This window comes from Drosophila virilis, unplaced genomic scaffold (assembly GCF_030788295.1).
Source record: "Drosophila virilis strain 15010-1051.87 unplaced genomic scaffold, Dvir_AGI_RSII-ME tig00000011, whole genome shotgun sequence".
NCBI lineage: Eukaryota > Metazoa > Arthropoda > Insecta > Diptera > Drosophilidae > Drosophila > Drosophila virilis.
In genome coordinates this window covers 1-22,846 of record NW_027212783.1, presented here as the reverse complement: position 1 = coordinate 22,846, position 22,846 = coordinate 1, and the positions used below count along the sequence as shown (strand labels likewise).

The following is a 22,846-nucleotide window of genomic DNA, read 5'->3' as shown; positions in this document are numbered from 1 at the left end:
GCGGCTCGTCGGTTTGAATGCAAGATTTTTCAATAATTTCAATACATTACAGCATTTAAAGTCAGAGAAAAATTAGGAACTAATTCCGCTCGTGAAGTCAAGAATGTTTAAGATATATTTAAAAAGCCAATCATTCATTTTAATATATAACACGGTTAGAATGACACGAAAAGAAGGAACTAATTTGGTTCATCTTAGAAACTAAGTTAAAGTTGTGTATAATTTCTATATAATAAAAAAAAAACAATTCCATTAAAACTGTATTATTATTTAAGCTTTTACAATATACCGCCTGGCTACATCATAATTAAGTTTTTATGATTTCGGATTAAGAACATTTAACATTTAAAAACTTATTACAATTTTCTATAAATGTCTTGAAAGGCATTCAATATCAAAGAGTTTGGTTTAGGCCAGGCGGAAGCAGCTCCTTGCCAGAATTTAAAATTGATGACAGCTGATTTGGTGTATTGGACGGTATGCCAGCCCTGAACAACTACCTGGGGACTCATCAGCCATCAACTGAGCAGCGCGCCCATGGGGTCCCAAACGGGCAGTTCCACGCTGGGCTGAGTTTGAAGCGCGTGCATCACGCCTGGCGGCACATAGCGGGAGTCGACAACTATCTCGAAGCCATACTCCCGCAGCCAATCGACATTTAAGACGGTAGCCTTGCCGCTGGCCACTTTACGCTTGACTGCATCCTGTTTGGCCTCAGCGTCAGCCTCAACAGCTTCCGGCAGGCGTAGGCTATCTGAGGAGTCCGTCTTTTTGGTGGTTGTCGGTTCTGTTACCTTTCGCATAGTGCTGAATTGCAACGGCTGCCGCACTGCATCCAACGTGACCTCTGTCAGCAACAGCACTGTATTGCGACGCGTCGCCTTGTAGAGCATACGTTCGGCTTTGTCAAGTGCCGTATCCACGGGCATGCCAAAAACCTGATCAAAGTGGTACGTTTTCAGGCTGAGCACATCCAAATTTTTGTTATACAAAACGGGCAGATCGCAGGCCAGCCATACAGCTGAGCCAGCTGCCAGAGACTTTACGATGGTTTCCAGCAGAATCTCCATTGGTTGGTTGATGTAACTTTGCTGTAGTCCATCAATCATGTTGGAGCTGTTTGCGATGTGATAGTTGCGGTTAAAGATGGAGCTGAGGCGGGGATCGTGGCCCAGGCAAACCTGCGCTTCGCGTGAAAAATAGGGCTCTATCATGGCCTGGTAAAAGCTCAGCGGTGTATAAATAAGCCTCTGGTCTTCATCTTTTAAGCTCCACGTAAAGTTTACGGGTGGCGTTCCCAAGCAAATGCTTATTATTTTGTAAAGCTCTTCAATCATGGGCTCCATCATTAATCGCAGCATATGGCTATCCCCATCAAATGTAAATTTCGCATGCAGTCGGCAGCTAAACTCGTGCAGCTGCAAAATATAATAACATAGTCTCAATTCAACCGGATTTGAGGTAGACAGCACTTACCTTGCTCCTAAGCATCTTGTTAAGATGCAACGATCGAGTTGACGACCAACTAGCCTGATAGGATTGCTTGGGCATAACACCGTACTTCTGGATGAGATTCACAAACATCTGCCAATTTCCGCCATCGGGCACCGTGTGCTTCATCAAGTACTTAAAGGTGCGTCCATCTATTGGCTCACAACGTGCTAGGAGCTCTATCACGGTATGGAGAAAATAATTACAGCGCTCCAGCTTGTGCCAGTAGAACAGATAAGGGGCGGAGAGTTCGCAATCCTTGCGCATGGATAGACGGAGCAGATCAAGGCCAGCACAGATCCATTTCGGGCCGCCAACCGTCGACTTTGTCAGCTTAGTCACCTCAAAGTGCTCCTTGCCGGGCATAGTTAACGATTTCTGGTCCTGCCTTATACAAGCGCTGATCGGATCACACGCGGGTACAAACATTTTGGGCCAGTCGATTAATCGGCAACGTAAAGAACTCAGAGCGCCATGTGGACAACTGGGACTTTTCAAGTGGAAAACATGCGGCAAGGGGCGGCGAATCGCCCATTTCGTTAATTTGGCGAGAGCTCGGACAGGAAGAAAAAAGAGAAGGAAAGAGAAGGGGAACAGAGAACGAAAAAGAGGGGGGGGGAGGCGGGGGGGGCAGGGGGGCAACGGAACAGGAGGCCCAGAGGAGGGGGGGAAGGAAAGGGAACGAAACCAGGGGCGGAAAGCGGGCAAAAACGAGAGCGAGAGCGAGGAGCGAGAGCGAGAGCGAGAGCGAGAGATGCGAGAGCGCGAGCGAGAGCGAGAGCGAGCGCGAGAAGCGAGAGAGAGCGAGATGCGAGAGCGAGAGCGAGAGCGAGAGCGGAGAAGCGAGAGCGAGAGAGCGCGAGCGAGAGCGAGAGCGAGAGCGAGAGCGAGAGCGAGAGCGAGCGAGAGCGAGAGCGAGAGCGAGCGAGCGCGAGAGCGAGAGCGAGAGCGAGAGCGAGAGCGAGAGCGAGAGCGAGCGAGCGAGAGCGAGAGCGAGAGCGAGAGCGAGAGCGAGAGCGAGAGCGAGAGCGAGAGCGAGAGCGAGAGCGAGAGCGAGAGCGAGCGCGAGCGAGAGCGAGAGCGAGAGCGAGAGCGAGAGCGAGAGCGAGAGCGAGCGAGAGCGAGAGCGAGAGCGAGAGCGAGAGCGAGAGCGAGAGCGAGAGCGAGAGCGAGAGCGAGAGCGAGAGCGAGAGCGAGAGCGAGAGCGAGAGCGAGAGCGAGCGAGAGCGAGAGCGAGAGCGAGCGAGAGCGAGAGCGAGAGCGAGAGCGAGAGCGAGAGCGAGAGCGAGAGCGAGAGCGAGAGCGAGAGCGAGAGCGAGAGCGAGCGAGAGCGAGAGCGAGCGAGAGCGAGAGCGAGAGCGAGAGCGAGAGCGAGAGCGAGAGCGAGAGCGAGCGAGAGCGAGAGCGAGAGCGAGAGCGAGAGCGAGAGCGAGAGCGCGAGAGCGAGAGCGAGAGCGAGAGCGAGAGCGAGCGAGCGAGAGCGAGAGCGAGAGCGAGAGCGAGAGCGAGAGAGCGAGAGCGAGAGCGAGAGCGAGAGCGAGAGCGAGAGCGCGAGAGAGCGAGAGAGAGCGAGAGCGAGAGCGAGAGCGAGAGCGAGAGCGAGAGCGAGAGCGAGAGCGAGAGCGAGAGCGAGAGCGAGAGCGAGAGCGAGAGCGAGAGCGAGAGCGAGAGCGAGAGCGAGAGCGAGAGCGAGAGCGAGAGCGAGAGCGAGAGCGAGAGCGAGAGCGAGAGCGAGAGAGCGAGCGAGAGCGAGAGCGAGAGCGAGAGCGAGAGCGAGAGCGAGAGCGAGAGCGAGAGCGAGAGCGAGAGCGAGCGAGAGCGAGAGCGAGAGCGAGAGCGCGAGCGAGCGAGAGCGAGAGCGAGAGCGAGAGCGAGAGCGAGAGCGAGAGCGAGAGCGAGAGCGAGAGCGAGCGAGAGCGAGAGCGAGAGCGAGAGAGAGCGAGCGATAGCGAGAGCGAGAGCGAGAGCGAGAGCGAGAGCGAGAGCGAGAGCGAGAGCGAGAGCGAGAGCGAGAGCGAGAGCGAGAGCGAGCGAGCGAGCGAGAGCGAGAGCGAGAGCGAGCGAGAGCGAGAGCGATAGCGAGAGCGAGCGAGAGCGAGAGCGAGAGCGAGAGCGAGAGCGAGAGCGAGAGAGAGCTATCTATATCTAGCGATAGATCTATAGCTATATCTATATCTATATCTATATATATCTATATCTATATCTATATCTATATCTATATCTATATCTATATCTATATCTATATCTATATCTATATCTATATCTATATCTATATCTATATCTATATCTATATCTATATCTATATCTATATCAATTTCAATTCTCATATTTGGATCTTGATCATTACATATTATATATTTTTATGATGCGAAATAAGGGGCGTATAGTCATATTGTATTGAAAGCTTTTTAAGTAAAATAGACGCCATAGCAAGGTTACTCTAGATGCGTAGTCAAATCTCAGTAAAATTGTAAATAAGCACAAACAATGACTACGTTCAGCAGACTGATTGATAAACATTTTACGTTGCAAAGCAAACACATTTAAATGATATGTAAAATAAATGCCTATAAATAAAAATGACAATAAATCGTCTAGCATTGTGCAAAGAGTAATAAACTCTCTGCAATCACGTTTAAGGCACTCTGCTGAACGCATCCAAGGTATAGCGGATATTTGATTAATGTGTTTTTTTTTTGTTTGTAATCATTGATAGATTAGCTGTAGTATGTTTATTTTATAATTTCTCGTTGTTATGCAAAATTGACAACGTCATTTTTTTCGGCTCGTTTCTATGTTTTCCGATCAGTTCAAATTTGCTTAGCGTCGAGATGAGACACGTATGGACCGTAGTGGTGCTGATGACAGCATCGGCTCTTGCGGAGTATCGAATATTGTATGGTGGGAATTTAATGGTTAGCAACGGCGGCTATATAAGTAACATGGACACTGGCATCATATCCGGGAGCTTAAAGGGCAGACCTCTCGAAAATGTTGGAAATCAGGCTGGATATGGATACGTTAATGGTGACATCAACGGAGCTCCATTCGGACAGGGAACAAACGGATTGTTAGGATCTAGCAATGGTGGAGGACCCTTTATCACATCTGCAAGTCAAAGAGGAGGACCTTTTGCGATTTCTAGCAGTATGCCAGAAAGCAGCGGAGGATCTTTTGGACAAAGAAACACGGGATTAATAAGCGGTAGTAACAGCGGGGGACCATTAAAAGTCAACATCGATCAGGAAAGTATTATATATGGAGGACAGAGCGAAGGACCTATTCGCAGTCAGCCTAGAGATGAATTTGTGATTGGCGGAAGCAGTGGAGGACCCTTTGGACAAGAGATAACTGGATTAATAAGGGGTAGTAATAATGGTGGACCATTTCAAGTAAATATCGGCCAGCAAGGTAATATTGCTGGGAGCCAAATCGGAAGATCTTTTGGAAACCAGGGTACACATGTAAACGCTGGCAGCGGTAGGGGATCTTCCGGACAAGAAAACATTGGATTTATAAGGGGAAGCAACACTGGAGGACCATTTAAAATAAACGCCGATCAGGAAATTATTATATCTGGAGGACAGAATGAAGATCTTTTTGGAAATCAGGCTACAGATGTATTTGTGAATGGTGGCAGCAGTGGAGGACTCTTTGGACAAGAGAAAACTGGATTAATAAGGGGTAGTAATAGTGGTGGACCCTTTCAAGTAAATGTCGGCCAGGAAGGTAATATAGCTGGGACCGAACTTGGAAAATCTTCTGGAAGCCAGGGTACACATGTTAACGCTGGCACTGGTGGAGGATTAATAAGGGGAAGCAACACTGGAGGACCATTTAAAGTTAACGCTGATCAGGAAAGTATTAAATCTGGAAGAAAGAATGAAGGACTTTTTGGAAATCAAGCTAGGGATAAATTAGTTAACGGAGGCAGCAGTGGAGGACCCTTTGAACAAGGACAAATAGGATTAATAAGAGGTATGAACAGTGGCGGACCCTTTCAACTAAATGTCGGCCAGGAAGGTATCACGTCTGGAAGCAATAGCGGGGGACCTTTCGGAAATACTGGAAATATGCCTGGCGAGGGGTTGGTAAATGGACACAACACTGGAGGACCGTATGGACAGGCAAGCGATAGATTCATACGAAGTAGCAGTGTTGAAGGACCTTTCAGATCTAACAGAGGCATCATATCTGAAAACCAAAACGGCGGACCTTTTGGAAATCAAGCTGGAAATGGTTTGGTTAACGGTGGCGTCAATGGAGGACCATTTGGTAAAATAGAAGGGGGTTTAATTCAAAGTGGCAGCAGTGGAGGGCCTTTTAAAGCAACTGTCGAGAAGGATAGTATCGTATCTGGAGGCCAGAGTGGAAAAATTTTTGGAAATAATGGATTGATTAACGCTAGCGGCAGTGGAGGACCTTTATTGTGAGAAATATGTGTATTAAGCAGAGGCTTCATAAAGATCAAATAGCTTTTCTGTTGTACATTATCTTTTGATTAAAATACCAAATGCCATTGAACTTTATGCAGGCAGCTGTTTTATTTTTCTGCTTAGTTAGATAGGAAGCAGTCCACAATTGTTAAAATTGATTTTCTGATTTATGTGTCTGTTTTTGCCGCAACAGCACTGGCAACGTCAAAGACAGTAGCGGCAGCAGCAGTATAGACGTCGCCTTCAATTCAGCATCGTACTTAACATTTGCCCAGTCCAAAAATGCAGTCAAAGTTCTGCAATATGCAACAGTGCCCCACACTGTGCCCATCAAACCCAACCTGAACTGGCAACCTAACATTTTTGTGCTTGTGCAGCCAGGCGTTGATGGAGACATTCGCCAATGGCAGCGAGAGTGAGCGGGAAAGTGTGTACCCTCTCTCTCTCTCTCTCACTCTGTTATCTGTGCCGCACATTTCTAGCTGTGCTTTGTGGCAATTGTTGCTGTTGTTGCTATATTTAGCAGCACAGACGCAATATATATAGAGTTTAATTGATTGGAAAATCAAATTGATTCGATTCGAACAACAAAAGCAACTTCAGCCCTCACATCAGCCACACAGTGCGAACGGTCCAGCCTCGGGTGGACCACAGCACTCGCCAGACCAAACCCACTCCCAGCAGGTTGGTCGGAACCTGTGGCATGGCTGGTCGCAGCTCATATATTTGCCACAGTATGCAACTGCGTCCATTTTAATGGTTCTCTATGTCTATGCATTATTGTTGGGCTTTTGATCATGGTTTGGCCCCTGCTATGGGCTTGCTCTTGTTTTGGTTTAATGGGTCCATGTGTCAAAAAAAAAAAACTCCTGCCGGGAAAGTAATATGCATTAGAAGTTAAAAGAAAATAAATAATAATGCGTAATATGAATCTAAACAATGTTCACGTAAATACGCTAAATGTGATCATAAAATATTTATTATATATATATATATCCATTGTTAAAACAATACTTCATGATATTACCTTCTGATTAACTGATTACGGCGCACATATTTTTAATATTTGACATTATGAACTCTATTTTATTATCCTGAACAAATTTGCCTAGTTGCAGAAAGTATAAAGTTACAATAAATCTATTATGTGCTATAATGATTTAGAATCATAAAACATAACACTCCCAGTTATCTTTTTACTGTGTAGTGTATCTAGTATTCTAAAAATAAATGTGTGTGCCGTGTTGAAGATCAGTATATTCGGTAAATAATTGTAATCGGAATTTTCTGATATAATTATGATCGAATTAAATCCAAACTGAAATTAAAAAAAAAGTTTACTCATATTCAGTACTTATATGTTTCTCTCTTGTTGTTGTGATAACTCCCACAAATTACTTTAAAAACATTGTATAATCGCTCTCTCTGTCTCTCTCTTCCTCTCTCATGTTGTCTTTCCCACGTCCAAAGCCAGTCAACAGCTCAGCTATGCATTAACAACATCGCAATACCTGTTTAATTTTTATTGTTCAACTTGCTGCACAGAGTCGAGCAAAACAAAATAGCCACAAAGCGTTAACTGCAGTTGGGTGGTGGCAGTTGTGGTGGCGGTTGGAGAGGAGAGGGGCGTCAACAAAAGCTCACAACCTGCTCACCAAGTGAGGCTAATGTGACTGCTCAATGAATGCCAACAGCCGATATGTTTAATGGGCAGCAATACAAAAACTTTTACGAACTACCGAAAGCCAGAGCCAAGCAATTCAATTGAAAATAATTAGCAGACACATAGCGAAACTTCTTAATTGCCCCAGCGTGTGAAGTGTGAGGGGCGGTACATGAAAGAGAGGCGAAGAGAGAAGAAGAGAGGATGTTAACTTGGCAGCCAGTCAAAATACAACATAAGTACTTTAGTCGGAAGGGCTCGACTATCAGATACCGTCTATTTAGCGACAAGCTGCCGTAACAAAGACTCAAATTTCCTTGTCTTCGGTTTCGGTGTTTATAGTCCGATCGTTATAAAATTTACAGGGCTTGGATATAACCTAAAAACTCTGTGTGTAAACTTAGAACAGCGCTATTATTGATACATAATTTCGGCTATCGAGTGTTAAATTTTCGGGCTGCTCAATAATCTACATATTTAATTTTGTGTCTAAGATATGTAGCATATATTTTCCCACGAACATACTGACAATTAGGCAGACGGACGATTATCGATTTATACCCTTCTCTAAGTAACTTTCAATAAGTACAGGGAATACAAAATTGTAAACAAATACGTTGATGTGTAGGCAGTGATAGCAGACACAATCAATCGCATTATGCATTTACTTAGGTTGTCTGTCTGCCCCAAGACATTGTCCGAGTCTCCACGTGTCCCGCGTGCGCTCTGTGTATGCTCTTGTATAAATTCGCGTTATTATTTCAAATTCATTCATTTGTGCTTCTTGCCTTGACCATGCTGCATAGCCATCAATTTATTTTCCTGCTCTGGTTGCTCGCTGCACTGCTCAGCGGTAAGTTGTCCTCTATACTAGATATGTGCATATATGTAGATGTGAATGTTATATTACAGATGTCAATGGCCTGCCCTTTTCGTTTAATTGGGGACCCTCTGCGAACCGGGGACCCAGCGGCGGACCAGCCTGGAACGGTGGAAGCGATCAGTCAACCGATAATATAATTCTACATTCAAACGGCAAATGGCGCTACTAGTTGACTTTGGACCTGATTAATGATATGATCCAATTAAATATATATTTTTTAATTGCTTAATTTAACGGATTTCTATAAAAATAAAAATATTATTGTTTTCATGGCTTTCTTTTTGTTGTGGGGGTGTTGTGAATTAAAGATCGACGAACAATATTGCCACTCATTAGCATATGATTTACGATTATATAATCACCGGAATTCATTTGTGAATGTTGCTTGACATGCATAATATACCAATTTTCACATTGTTTAATAATTACCAATAGGAAAACTCACCAGCTGTTAAAAAGGATTGTTTATTAACAAAGGTTCACTTTTATATCATGGTTTCAAGTCTAGCAGCTTATGTTTCTGTTCGTAAGCCTAGTGTTTTGAGTTCGTTGTTTTGTTCAAGTTTGGTTTGTCTAATTCAGAGATACAAAATATATATATACTCAAAATATTATTATTATCAGATAGTTTATATATGTGTCTGTGGCTTAATGCTCAATGTGATTCATTTAAATGTTTTGATATGGCTAAGGTTTAACGTATTATGTAAGATTTATGTATTGCTTGAATAAAAATTGAGTAGATGGTTTGACTGAAGGACAGCCAAAAACTTTGAATTAAATAACTCATATTAATGCTTGATAATATATATATTAGTAAAGATTCGATTACTCTTTCACCTGGAAAGGGCATTTAAAGTACGGCCTGTATAGAGCTTAGCTTTTTCCAGTTTACTTTTAATACCATTGTGTTTGTTGTAAGTAAATACACACACTAACACATATACATATATATGTATATATTTATATACATAGGCAAACAAACTCTCTCTCTTTGTCTTACGAACTGATAAGCCGTCAGATTATATTGTGTATTCCCCATCTGAGCGATACACTTCTGACCCAAGTATGTACGAGCAAATCCAAAGAAACGAGTATTGGCTTAAGTACAAATGCAAACATTTGCCACGAAAGGGATTTCCCAAGTGCTGGCAGGTATATATATATATATATATATATATACTATCTATATGTATATGCATCTAACAAACATAAATAAATACATATAGTCTACATTTACACAGTAAAATTTATTGGGGTAAAACTTAAAACTATATTATAAAAAAAAAAGGAATTTTTGTTTAACAATAAGCCTGAATACCAATTGTATTTAATTGTTATTATTTTTTTGTACTTATCGCGTCGCTCTCAATTATTTACCTATTTCAATTTTTGTCAAATGGAATTCGTGCGACAGTTTAATTGATGTGCACTCGGTTGAGTTACTCATCAGCATTTCGTCACCTAGTTCGTAGCACTGAGAGACACCCAAAGTTTTGTCGTTTGTGAGGTGTGAGTCGAAAACGGGAGTCAGTTTAGAGACGATCTCAGTTCGAGCGGTAACCGCAAATCGTGTGGAAGCGCAACGCCGTAATCGTCTCTGGCTTTTTCCCAGAGGCTGCACCGCTGACCTCTGTCTGATATCTACCCACGTAGTATATTTAATAAACAACATATAATACTCGATCGATCGCTTGTATAAATAGCGGGCTTTTAGCACTGCATTGATATAGTCAACCCGTTGCACAAAATGAACACGTATCGCGCTCTGATGATGATCGGGCTAGTTGCACTCGCCGTCTGCTTGGCCAGCGGTAAACACTCAAGTATTTCTCCCAAGACCTGCGACTTATTCCACAATTTAATAACTTACAGCACAATCAGCCGCGACGGATAAGCCCAAAACGGATGTGGATCGTAGCAACAATGGCGTGGAGTCATCCATAGCCGGCACAGCGGAGCTGCCAACCGCGCCGACGCAAGCTCAGCCGGTGTCCAGCTATCTGTATAATCAAGGAGGAAATGTTGTGCTGCAAAACGAAGCTGGTAGCATCTACACGCGCCCCGATGGACGTAAGGTATTGGTTGGAGCTGGCGGCCAGACGATTGTAACTGGAGGCGATGACAGCGATGAGGATGACGATGATGATACTCAATCGGGATTTAGCGGCAACTACGGCAACAACATTGTCATCAATGGAAGAAGTGTTGGTGGCTCGAGTTTTATTTCGAGCAATGGCGGCGCATTGGTAATGAACCAGGCCGGAGAGGGTGGCTACCAGACATACAACAATCACCAGATTCGTATTGTCAACGGCGGTCTGCAGCTGACCACCGGCGGACAGGTGTATGATTTTCCGGCTAAAGATGCTAGCGTCAGTTCCCAGGAGAAGATCAACATCAATGGCCAAGAAGCTACAGTGCAGTACGAGAATGGCAACATTGTTGTGGAGCTGGCTGATGGCACAGTGCTGGCCAAGGCCGATGGCGGACTCTTCAGCGGCGATCGCAATTCATATGTGAACAGAAAGCAGATTCAGGAGGATGCTGCCCGACAGGCTGCCAAGGTTCAGGAAGACATTGCACAACTGCAAAAGGAATTGAATGAGCGGCTCAACTTTCAAATGAGGAAGCTACAGGAAGATCTAGAGCACACCCTGGGCAACATTCATTTCTAGTATATTGAATAAAATGTGAGCAGTTACACTGCATACAGCTTTGCATATACTCAATATTATTTTCAGTAGCTGCTCAAACACATTTTATATACTACTTATTCATGAGTGTCTATAACTTATTGTCGAAATAAAGTACATATTATCGAGCTATTGTAATGTGCATTTAAACTGACATGTTTCAATTTCTGCTGATGACGTTATTCTACTTTGAAATCATAAGACGCAATTGAAGACAATTCACTAACGAATTATACAGAAATACGGCAGAATATTCAATTGCCATGCTCATGCTCATTTGTGTTCAGGGTTTTGTTGCGAACACGATTATTCTGAGAAATTTGTATTCAAATTAAACTTGCTTCACAAACGTAAAACCTTTTAAGGTTTGAATAGTATCGTTTGAGCATGTTATTTTGTGTTCATTTTAATTGTGTAATAATTAATTAGTTATATATATGTATATATAAAAGCACGCACCCTACAATTGCATAAATTAGAAAACGGTTGTGATATTTTAAGAGCAACAATATGTCTTACAAATCTTATTCCAAAAATAATGTCTGTAGTTGTAAGAAAAACATTTTTCCACAGAAATATAAAATTTTATCGCTCTGCACAGGCTCAAATATCAGAGATACTAGAAGGCCTATATATATGTTTGCAATGCATATTAGGACAATATTATAATTATCTTGAACGTAGATTGTACTCGACTTAAATGTTTCTACATATGAAAGTCCTATATAGTTGTATATAGTATATGACATAATGTTTCTGGTAGTGCTTCGTCTTATTCTTTATCCATGACATTTGGAATACTATGACAAAGTAATACATATTATGCACAATTTTTCTGCTGAGTCTGAAAAATGCCAACCATGTGCCCTGCTGTTCGTTCTACATTTTGCATTCATACTAATTTCAAAGTGCCATATATCAGTGGGCTTGGAGTTGGGAGCGAAGGGGCAGTCAACCGCCCAGCTGCTGGGGCCACGCAAATTCCACAAGTGACAAGCGCCTGGCAGCACTGCCATTGCCACCTGTAGACGTAGTCGTGGATCCATATTCAGCCCGTTTCTAACCCCATCCTTGTTGCTGGCAGGGCAATGTGTGTGACAAATGTGCGTCAAGTTACTGGCAACTTATTTTACAATGGGGCTCCCTCGCACTGGCGCGTCCGCTAGCAACTCTTAACTTAACTCTGGCAAAATATTTAACTTGGCGGAATCTTTTATAATTAATTTGCCAAACTCCAGCTTCTTATACCCTACATGGTTAAAGGTGGTATGATGGTTATCAGGAGGAAAAATTTAGTCTATTTATACCCGTTCATCTTTTGAGCTTGACTTGAAATTTGAAATATAAATTTCTTATATGAATATTGATCTTTCTTTTAATATCGATAAATATTGATATTTAAGCTAGACCTTAGGGCATCAAACTGGTATATAGTGTCTCGTATAGTATAAAGATGAATATTTTATTTTAAAGGTTTCCAGGTACAGGGTATTTCCTAGTCGAAAACATTATATTTTCTTTGCGTTGATACATACCTCTTGCGTTTGGCTGCCTATTTTGAAGTTGCCTCAAATTTGTGCTGCAAGCTTTTGGTATTTGTAGCTACATAAAAGTGTGGCATAAGCTATTTTGTATACATTGCACCTAGAAAATGGGTGAAAATGTTATAACGTACATAAAACTTAAGCGAATTTCCGTATATCTGGCATTTAAAACCTGAGACTTTTTAACTAAAACATTTTTGACAAGTAAGAGGTATTAGTCGGAAGCTCCCGACTAGGGGATACCCTGAACCCTCTTCTTCCAACATCAAATGCATATATATATTCTATTTTAAAATCAACAATCGCTTAGTATTGATTTGCAAATTCCATTTTTTTCTCCAAACGAATTTTAGCAGGATTACGCCAGCTAAGGCTAGACTCGCCTCGTACTCCTAATCAGTAGCTGTTATATTGGCTTAAACCAATCTAATATTCCCTCCTATTTCTATGGAGACCGGGTATAATTATGACCAAGTCGATCATTAGTTTCGTTCCACCGTGGCGTTTTACGCAGTCTCTTATGTAACCGAAAAGGATTTAAATGTAATCCACTTAAGAGTGACATGATCAGTGTGTAATTGATCTGCTACAGGATGAGATGTGTGTGGATTTTACCATTTCTGATGGCTGTGCCAGCTCTGATTATGGAGGATTCGACTGATTCTAATATTGCAAAGAATAGTGTTAAGGGGGGTGAATTTCCAACTGCATGCCCATGCGGCAAATACCGTGCAAGATGGCATCACCTTATGGACGGAGAATCATCATGGCTTTATTCTTTAAGCGAAAGTACCGAGCATAAGGAAAACCCTAGACATGGGCCTCTTGATAATGCCTTAGACTTTTCTACTGCAGATGCAAGCACTGAAGAGTCATCTAGTAGCGAGGAACTCGAGGATCATAAGAAAACGCATAGATATAGGGCTAAGCATAAGAGGTTCAATTGCAAATGTCTTGAACCTTTTCAAAAGGCGAAAGAATAATAATAGGGTACATATGGGGCATGAGAAACGAATTTGTTTGTATTTTTCTAAAACTTTCATCGAAATAAAAACCAAGAGTCAAATGTACCCTACTTAAGATATAATAAGCAATTACATAACCAGTGTTATTTGTTTCAAAATGAATAGAGAGTTTATTCAGTTGTCTGATTGCATCTGAGAATATCAGGAGCCCGACTGTATATATTCATTCTTGATCTTAGAAGGAAAACATGATAAAATATTTGAACTAAGACTGGAAAATTTTTAATGCATTTAACTCAGCAGTTCAAATTACATGATTGAATAACAAAGGCTGTTAGTCTCAGTGCACCGTTGCGTATTGATTAAAATGGAAGCGATAATTGTATTGTGAGCTCCTATATCTGCAAGTCAATTAGTTTGTAATATTTCGGCAGCAAGATGAAACCTATTTCGCTCGGGCTCCTGATAATGGCTGTATCGATTGTGGCTGTAAGTGGTGGAACATACCGTTTCGAATTGGACAACTTTATGTCAGAAGAAAGCTCCTATCTTCCCGGCAACGTTAAGCAAGTCAAGCTTGAGGTTAACCCTCAATACGCACAATCTATGCCGGTGGACTATATTAAACATCTAAATGATGTCTTATCTTCTGGGAATTTTCTTGAAAATGAGGCTCCTGAAAATAATACAAATGGTGGGAAAACTAAATGCGATTCTGTATTTAAATTCGATGTTATCTTTTACATTTTCAGGTAATGGAGAAGATCTAAATGATGCATGTCAGAATCAAACTCAAAGTGGAGAAACGGGGCAAGAACAAAATCTTAAGGATGGTACTGATAATTCGGCAACAATTTTTAAGACTGATATTCGCATTCAAATTTCTTCAAAAAATGAACAAGGAGAGAGCAGCTCTTCCGACGGCGTTAGTGAGGAGCAGAATGAAAAGGGGGCTAAACAGAACATTGATAAGCCTTGTGCTAAAAAAACGATTAAGAAACATCAAAGTTCGTTAAACAGAAAAGAAAGTCAAGGGAAAAATGATTGCGGCTGCGAAATTTGTACGCACTCTTGAAATCTAGAAGCTTCTCCAGTTTCTGCTATGTGTTAATATGCAAAATACACACATTCAAATTTATTGAAGACTAAAATTAAAATTCCAGCAAAATGCCCTAATTTGTAAACAGCAAATTTGAGGACCTCAAACCCAAAAATATATTTGATATTTCTTCAAGCATTTTTTATTTTGAATCTAATTATTTGAAGGAAAGAAATTCGGGTTGTTTTTTTTTCAATTGGAATTGTGGAACTGCAAACTCGAACTGGTTTTTCATTTCACGATTAACATCAAGAATAATATTTCTCAGTTTTGCAGTGTAAACATGAAAATATTTCTGCTGCACTTTTAATGCTTCAGCTGCTTGCAACTTGATGGCATAATTTTGTGACAGTATTTATTTTCTTTTCTTTTTTTTTTTTGTATTTTGCCAGGAATAGTGGGCTGCGCATAAAGTTGTCACAAGTCATTTAAACGCCTTGCCACCTGCAAAATGGCGTCCAAAGTGTCTGGTTGTGTGCGTGTTAAATGAAGCATGAGTGTGAGCGTTGCTTTAAATGGGGTGTGCGAGTGTTCGACTGTACGAGTGTGTGTGCGTGTGCGTGTGTGTGTGTGTGTGTGTGTGTGTGTGGCAACTGACACAAACTTGCCGCTAGCTTGCATTTTGTAATTCTCACACATTGCGCGAAAATGAGAAAATGAGAACAGTTCGCAAATGTTGCTGACAGCGTCGCTTAGCTGCCCCCTATTTCACATACATACGCATCTAACATACACACACTTACACACACACACACAGGCACAAATAAATAGTTACGCTTATGCAAGTGGGAGTTGTTGGTTATATGAAAAATTAAATTAGTTCTACCTTTTGGCCGACACGCTTAATTTGCTGCAAATGAGCTGTGACAAATGCAGATGCGACAAATGTCTGCATTAATTAATATGCCTATTATGTGGCTCCTAAAAGCTATATACAAAACTATGTATACGGCATTCTTTAATTATTACAATTGCTCTAGTTATATTTTGGCCATATTTAAGTATGCTGGCTACACTCAACGGTAGCTACTAAAAGCGGTCAGGAACACAGGTCAAGCGAAAACTGAACGAGCTGCAGTTGCTTCCTCTTATACTAATGGAAGCTTAGCAGCAGCTCCAAAACATATAATAGGGTCACTTTCAGCTTTCATATTAGATATAATAATGTGATAGTAATATAATGCAATAGAAACTCTTATTTGATACACACTATCATTACTCCGCTTACCATGTCCTTTAGTTAACCTTTATTGAAGATCCCCAAAAGTAACTGAAATCATTATACTACGATAAAACCCACGAAATCATGAATAAATTCATGCTATATTTCTTTCAGATTGGAAATTACATAAAAGGTAGATGTATTTGCTTAGTAAAAACAAAAGGTATCTTAACAATTCCAGTTTTGCTTCATAAGAATCTAGCTTAAATATTTTGTCTTCTATGGAACTATAGATATCGATATTTAATTTGTAGATAAATGGCTGAAAAAGGATAAGGTTGTCAAATATACTCCAATCATTTGGTATAGTGAAGCTGAAAACAAATGTTACCCTTGTTTCAGATAGTTGTTGATAATTTCAAAGGCGAATTCATATGAATAATATGATACGCATAGAATAGTTAATAAATGCATTACAAATTAAATTGAGGGATAGAATTTTTATTTATTATATTATTATTATATATTCGCAATCTGAGGGATAGCATTGTTGTTGAGCCTTCAACTGCATTTATACTAAGTGATCTTTAACATTAAGTAGATGCTTGCCTAATAACTAAATAAATAAGAATTTAAACTATAGTTTACAATTACACAAAACCAATATCCATTTGTCATTTCTTTAAGTACCATAGCAGCAACAGATATCAGCACTTTGGCCCTGTGAAGAAAAAACTTCTAAGCACTTGTGTCGATAAAAACCGAATGGATTTGTGACTTTGTATTGTGCTTGTTCTGTCTAAGCAAAAAGTTTTATCTGCTTTTGTTTGGCTCAAGTGAAAGTTAAATGGGCCAAAAGTAACCTTTGTGCAGTTGTTTACTCGAATATTTGCTGCCAAAAGGCCAATGCTCGATTCTGATATCAGAACTACCTGCGTGAATAGTTTGAGCAAGTTTTTTATTTTTATTTCTTTTCTTATTTGTCTTTTTTTTTTTTTGTTTACCCGTTTTTACCCTGTGCCCATTTTGGGTATAAAAACGAGGATAAAGAAGTTGTGCTTATATGTGTAACGGGCAGACATAGATGAGACTTTAAGTATTATTAATATTTATCTTGAAAGATATCTAGGTAGATTTAGACTCAATCTTTAAAATAGGCGAGGACACGTACACTTAACTCGCATCAAATTCGTTTTAAATTCTAAATAATTCACCTTATATCGTAATAGATATAAGTTTAATCTTATATTTCAATTTGGGAGCAAAGAAAAGACACACCATGTTTTCAGTTTTCAGTTAGGCAAAGGTTGGCTATTGTTCTTCAATATAATTTAGTCAGAGTCATCTTTTGATTTTTTACACATGGATAATTTTTAATTATGTATTCGCATTTAGAAATAAATGTTTTCAGATGTCAGACCCAATTCTTACCTGTGCACAGGGTATCATTTAGTCGAGTACTCTCGACTAGTGCACTCCTATCTGCTTGAGTGTGAGTCTTTGCATTTTCAATGCATTGCGGTAATTTTGAAGCAGCCATTACTCGCACATTATTTCACACGCATGCGGAGAACTTTTCAAAATGATTTATACGTCCCGGATACTTACTTGGGTATCTGTGACAAAGTGCTCTTTTGATTTATGGCACTTTGGAAAACAATGCAAATCGAAATGAGTTTGACATGTGCAGAGTCCAAAATTTGTTGTTACCGGCACACAAATATATACTAAACATAGGAAAATAAATTCAGTCAATTTTGAATGATGAAAGCTGAACGAAAGCTGGGCTGAGTTTATTTTTGTAAATTTGAAGAAAAGGTGTTTGCGTTGCAAATATACGTATACTTGATTTAATGTAATGTAATGATTACTTTTTTTTTTTTTACAAAAAAATTAAGTTTTGACAGCGTAAGATTTGTCGCTACGCGATATATATAATTATAAAGATATATATATAGAAACATACAAGCGGACTGGCCATACTGACTCGACTCTTGATACTGATCTTGCCCAAAAATATTATGTTATTCAATTTAAGACTATAAACAATTATTAAACACTAATCAATTAACATAACCGTAATGATCAAACAAATAATAAAAATTAACCTGTTGGGATTCCCACCAAGAACGTCAAGTTGAAGAACAACAGTTTATGCGAAAGACGATCAGATGACGTATGTGCTACTGATTATGACTCTACATCTGTAGATTTATGCAAAAAAAAACTGGCACATGCTTTGTTGAATCAAAAAATGTACATTTTTAAATATTTATATATATACAACTTACTTATATAATTTAATTTTTATTTTCGCGTAACAATTTCCGAATTTTTTGTTCGTTTTGTACTTTGTTTTGTGTTGTTTTGCCTATGAATTTAGCGCATATTTAATTAATACTTTGAAGTAAGGCACTTGGAATTTAAAAAAACGTTTTAAGAATTCGCGTTGCTACTATAAAGTTATTTGCTGATTGTTGTGTCATTTCCGGCTGGGAACTTCCACAAGGTGTCTGCGTGATTATGATACAAATATATTTATGGTGGGGTTTCCATTGATATTGATTGGTAAATGGGATCCTCCTTTGGTGGTCAGATCGATGGTGACATTTTGGCTTTTAGCATCGTCCTGGCCCACCTGATGTCGCTGGTTATAGCTATGAAAGTCCAGGCCATTGTATCTGACGGTTGTCCAGTAGTAGAGCACATCTCCTGGCTGCAGCTTTTGCTGGCGATTGTGATATGTCCAGCGCCCGTTGCGTGCACTGACGACGTCGGTGGCCCAGGTTTGATCGCCGAGATCTTCCATTTCCGCATTGAGTTTGCCATGGAAGGCGAACAACGTAATACCCGGCTCGTCTGGTACGGAGACCTCAAATCCGTGCGGCGTATTCACTTTGACTGTGGCTCTGGGCACTTCGTATGCCTGGCTGCTGCCTAATGCCGCCAGACAAACGATGAGCACTAAAACTAGCTGCTCGACTTGAGACGTTGCTGCTCTCATGGTAACTGGCTCCGGCTGAGCGTACGATTGTTGCTTTTGTAGGGCTGTGAGGCTGTGAGCTTATCTTCGTCCGGGCTTGGGGCTTTTTTTTTTTCGTTTGCTCCAAGGGAAGCTGTGTTTTTCCCGCTGCAATTCCGACTCGCGTCAGACAGTTGATTGCTTGGGGCTCTGGCGGCGGCGAATTGCGCGAAAGCCAAAAAATATGCAACCCAAACACATTTAAATAACTTGAGCAAATACTTGCAGAGCAATATTCTCTTTTCCCCTTTCTTTAAGCACATGAGTTTTAAGCTTTAACTCATATAGATAAAGATATATATATATATATATGACACTCAGTTAAGGCAGCCAGCCCCTGGCCACCGTCAAGTGTGTGCGGTTTTCGCTTGGTCCTTGTGCCGATCTGCTTTGTGCCAGTTACTCGCATGGCCACAACCATCTTTGGCATTGCTACAGTCTCCTTGTCTACTTGGGCCCTGGCCGAGCTCTGGCATCCCAAGTGTGGCACATAAGCAGCGACAAGACAACTGCGGCAGATACTTAAATAGTTTACTGTTGTTAATGCTGTCAGGACCCAAGGAATGTTGGGCATGTATTTATGAGTACGTACGTTTTCATGGGCGGCGTGCAACACACCTCTGAGAGATGCCACAATTGCCAGTTAAGCAGTCGACTTGTAGAACGTATTTAACGACCTGAAAACTTATACTCCGGCTGACATACATAGTAGTTATAAGCACATTTTCACTTGAGATGAAGTGTGACTTGTTGTCGTCTTAGAGAGTGAAAGGGTGCTCATGAATATCAAGTTAACTAGATTAATTGTGAAAAAACTTAACCAAATGTGCGGTCCACCTATATTCATATGCATGTGTATTACACCTCTAACTTGGCTTAGCAAATGTGGCCCTTTTGCACCACAAATAGGCATACATGTAAGACTTTACTATACTATAAGTATGCATATATCATAGAAATAAATTATTGATAGAGAGAAAGAGAGGAAGATTGAGATAGGGAAAGAGAGAGAGAGGGAGTGAGAGAGAGAGAGAGAGAGAGAGAGAGAGAGGATAGAAAAAAAGAGGAGAGTGCACTAGAGAATTTCCGACTGAGAGCATGTATATTAGACACCAAAAACTTGTTTAATATCAAGAATTTATAATGAGTAAAATATGCATACATACATATACAATTTATATACATTTTTACTACATTTTTGTGTGTGTTTAGACTACTTTCCTGCCTTTAAATATTATTCCACAGACGTCAAAAGAGCCTGACTGAGAGAAATCTAGATGTTAAACACAAAAAAGTTACCAGATATATACTTTCAAAAAAGGTTTTAGCAAACTTTTAACAATAAACAACTTATAAAACATTTAAACATTATAAGTTGAATGTAGATAACTTATTTAATGTCTTGTGAAATGCAAAAATTAAATTAATTTATCAACATTAACAATGTTAATTGGAATAGTTTCAAGTAAATAAGTATTTGTCTGTCAATTGCCACAAAATAGTTAAAGTGCTTTGTCAGCGACCCAACTAGTTGCAAGTTAATTTTTAATTGCCATGCAGTTTGTCAAAATGAGAATGTGGCTCGAATGTGTATCGCTCGCTATTATTGACCCCGTACAACATTAAATGCATGGGGGCCATCATAAGCCGACCAATCAGTGGGCCCAACTCGCACCATTGGCAAACAAAAACAAAGTCAAACCGCAGCAGCAAACCGAAACTAAATAGCTAACCATTTATACAGGCGATCCATCCATCTATTCATTCATTCGCTCATCCATCGCAAACTCAAACTCTGTCAATTTCTCTGACCCGGGGCCGGTCCGGACCCGCATTGCTGGCCATCTATCTCGATGGTTCTGTGCCCCAAAAGGCAGCTACGTTTTGCGCTTTGCGCTGATTTATAAGCTGCATGCCACTGACCACTTGATTGTCGCTACGAGTATGTGTGTGTGTGTGTGTGTGTATCTATGTAATTTATTTACGTTAACACGCGCTGGCCAGTGCCTAAAACTATGCCACACCCAGAGCCCGAACGAGCGCAATTTTCATTTATTTTAAATGGCATAGAAAATTGTAAACTGACATTTTTCTGGCCAAGTGCCTCAGTTGAACCCGATGCGATGTCTCCTTTTGGACTCCTCTGCCCATTGGCTTTGTGCGCACAACCGGAAATTTGTGTAGTTAGTCGGTTGTTTTTTTTTTTTTTTTTTTTGGGAAAGTAGACTCTCTAGTTTGAGAGCCCAGCATTAAATTCTAAACCAGCCCAGACTGATTACCCTGAAATTACATTGTTTCGCACTTAAAATGTGGCAACGGCGCAATGGCAACACGTTGTACCATGTTGTTCAGTGTAAATGTGGCTTCTGGGTTGGATTTGAGTACGGTTCCTTTTGCAGTCGGGGCTTAATTAAGTGCCCTGTTTTCATATGTGACGCTGAAAATGTCTCTGTTTTACACATTGAATTTAATTGTGCGCATTTATTGTTAATTGATTCTATTTTTAGCAATTTAGCATTTGATTTTGTTTTTTGTGTGTTCGCTTGGAAATTGGGCAGGTGATTGCAGTTTTATTTTGGGCTTATTTTAAATCGCTTAGGCATTTGTCTAAATTGAACGAGAATTGATTTAAATTTAATCGAATTTTCGACTTTGTGTCGGTTTAATTACTAAATTGTTGACTTTGTTCTTTTGGAATAGTGAAAATGAAACTTTGAATTCAAACCTTGCCATTGGACTTAATTAATTATTATTTTTGTACATAACAAATTTATGTTAAATTTCTAAAGAATGTATTAGTGATTTTCTGAGTTTCATTTTTTTATTTTATTTTAAGACACACAAAGCCTTGGCAACTTTGCCAAATTTAATTTCATAAAAATCAAAACACATAAGTTTAAAACGGTTAAAAATAAAATAAAATATGTAAATAACATTTTTTTGCAAGCCATATACAAGTAAATACATAAGTTTACCCCCATCAATTGCATGTGACTTTATCTATAATTAACGTGCTTAATCAATTTTCCAGTGGATGCCAGAGCAAACACCTTGGCTATCTTTAACTTGCCATTCGCGCAGCTAAGCAAAGACCTATTCAATCAAGCCTGGTCCATAACCGCAGCCATAGCCAAGACCAAAAACCACTTCACATGTTGCTGGGTGCACTAGCTAGCTTGACACATAAGTGCGAGTACCGTTTCTCAAACATGGCCCAATATCTTATGATACGTATGCGCTTGTGTGTGTGTGCGTCTGTGTGAGTGTACATACTTACATACTTGTACTCCCTTCTGCTCAGTGGCAGGTTTAGCGACAGCGCACATATTTAAAGAGCAAACATTTATCTAAGTTGTACCGTTGTGGTTTCCGTTGACATTCAAATGCGGAAGCACCTGTCGCCCAGTGCCGACATCGACACACCGACCGAGACACCCAAAGACCAACAGACCAAGAGACCAGAAGACCGAGAGACCAACGACTTGAGACCGACTACAACTAAGTCAGCAGCAGCCACTTCCGATTTCACACGCAACCAGAAGAGCAGATACTTTGAGTTCTGGGGCTTAGGCAAAGTTCTTTTGGCGTAGGTTCTCACAAAAGTTTTAAACTCTTCGACTTTCAAATCCGTATTTAATAAGGATATTTAAATTATTAAAATTTGGTTTTTATGTGAGTTGGTTGATCTATCTAATCATGATAACAATTATGGTTATTAATATAATTATTCCTATTTTTATTATTATATTTTCAATACATCCTCTATCATCGTAAGACACAATTTATTTTATGTTAACGTGCCCTCGCACGTGAGTTTGGGTCTGGTGCGTGCGATTTGTCTTGGCTGTCTTTGCGCAATACGCCGGATACACACTTCGCCGAGCA

The 22,846-nt window shown here is 40.4% G+C and overlaps 4 protein-coding genes, 1 long non-coding RNA gene and 1 pseudogene across 5 annotated transcripts; 4 read left to right on the top strand and 2 right to left on the bottom strand.

Moving 5' to 3' along the window:
* Nucleotides 1-153: 153 nt before the first annotated feature.
* LOC116652249 (bleomycin hydrolase-like) lies at nt 154-2,031 on the bottom strand (annotated as a pseudogene).
* A 2,269-nt stretch (nt 2,032-4,300) lies between these two features.
* LOC116651905 (uncharacterized transmembrane protein DDB_G0289901) lies at nt 4,301-6,020 on the top strand. Its single transcript, XM_032439482.2, has one exon. The coding sequence runs from the start codon at nt 4,323-4,325 to the stop codon at nt 5,922-5,924; it is 1,602 nt and encodes a 533-aa protein (XP_032295373.1). The 5' UTR covers nt 4,301-4,322; the 3' UTR covers nt 5,925-6,020.
* Nucleotides 6,021-8,282: 2,262 nt separating this feature from the next.
* Nucleotides 8,283-8,743, top strand: LOC138911462 (uncharacterized). Its single transcript, XM_070210735.1, has 2 exons — nt 8,283-8,443; nt 8,503-8,743. Exons 1-2 carry the CDS (start codon nt 8,323-8,325, stop codon nt 8,640-8,642), a joined length of 261 nt encoding a protein of 86 aa, XP_070066836.1. The 5' UTR covers nt 8,283-8,322; the 3' UTR covers nt 8,643-8,743.
* A 1,295-nt stretch (nt 8,744-10,038) lies between these two features.
* LOC116652037 (uncharacterized) lies at nt 10,039-11,319 on the top strand. The gene is made up of 2 exons (XM_032439917.2): nt 10,039-10,287; nt 10,349-11,319. The coding sequence occupies exons 1-2, from the start codon at nt 10,224-10,226 to the stop codon at nt 11,149-11,151; spliced, it is 867 nt and encodes a 288-aa protein (XP_032295808.1). The 5' UTR covers nt 10,039-10,223; the 3' UTR covers nt 11,152-11,319.
* Nucleotides 11,320-13,291: 1,972 nt separating this feature from the next.
* On the top strand, nt 13,292-14,816 carry LOC116652307 (uncharacterized). Its single transcript, XR_011417082.1, has 2 exons — nt 13,292-14,372; nt 14,431-14,816. It is a non-coding gene; the product is annotated as an uncharacterized lncRNA (long non-coding RNA).
* Nucleotides 14,817-18,233: 3,417 nt separating this feature from the next.
* On the bottom strand, nt 18,234-18,958 carry LOC116649720 (gram-negative bacteria-binding protein 3-like). Its single transcript, XM_002049567.4, has one exon. The coding sequence runs from the start codon at nt 18,941-18,943 to the stop codon at nt 18,461-18,463; it is 483 nt and encodes a 160-aa protein (XP_002049603.1). The 5' UTR covers nt 18,944-18,958; the 3' UTR covers nt 18,234-18,460.
* Between the last annotated feature and the right edge of the window lie 3,888 nt (nt 18,959-22,846).

What these genes read in the sequence shown, in the direction of transcription:
- LOC116651905 (XM_032439482.2), top strand. Translation starts at nt 4,323, where the DNA reads ATGAGACACGTATGGACCGTAGTGGTGCTGATGACAGCATCGGCTCTT.
- LOC138911462 (XM_070210735.1), top strand. Translation starts at nt 8,323, where the DNA reads ATGCTCTTGTATAAATTCGCGTTATTATTTCAAATTCATTCATTTGTG. An exon ending in GCTCGCTGCACTGCTCAGCG is followed by an intron (nt 8,444 to 8,502) that starts GTAAGTTGTCCT and finishes GTTATATTACAG; the next exon opens with ATGTCAATGGCCTGCCCTTT.
- LOC116652037 (XM_032439917.2), top strand. Translation starts at nt 10,224, where the DNA reads ATGAACACGTATCGCGCTCTGATGATGATCGGGCTAGTTGCACTCGCC. An exon ending in CGCCGTCTGCTTGGCCAGCG is followed by an intron (nt 10,288 to 10,348) that starts GTAAACACTCAA and finishes AATAACTTACAG; the next exon opens with CACAATCAGCCGCGACGGAT.
- LOC116649720 (XM_002049567.4), bottom strand. Translation starts at nt 18,943, where the DNA reads ATGAGAGCAGCAACGTCTCAAGTCGAGCAGCTAGTTTTAGTGCTCATC.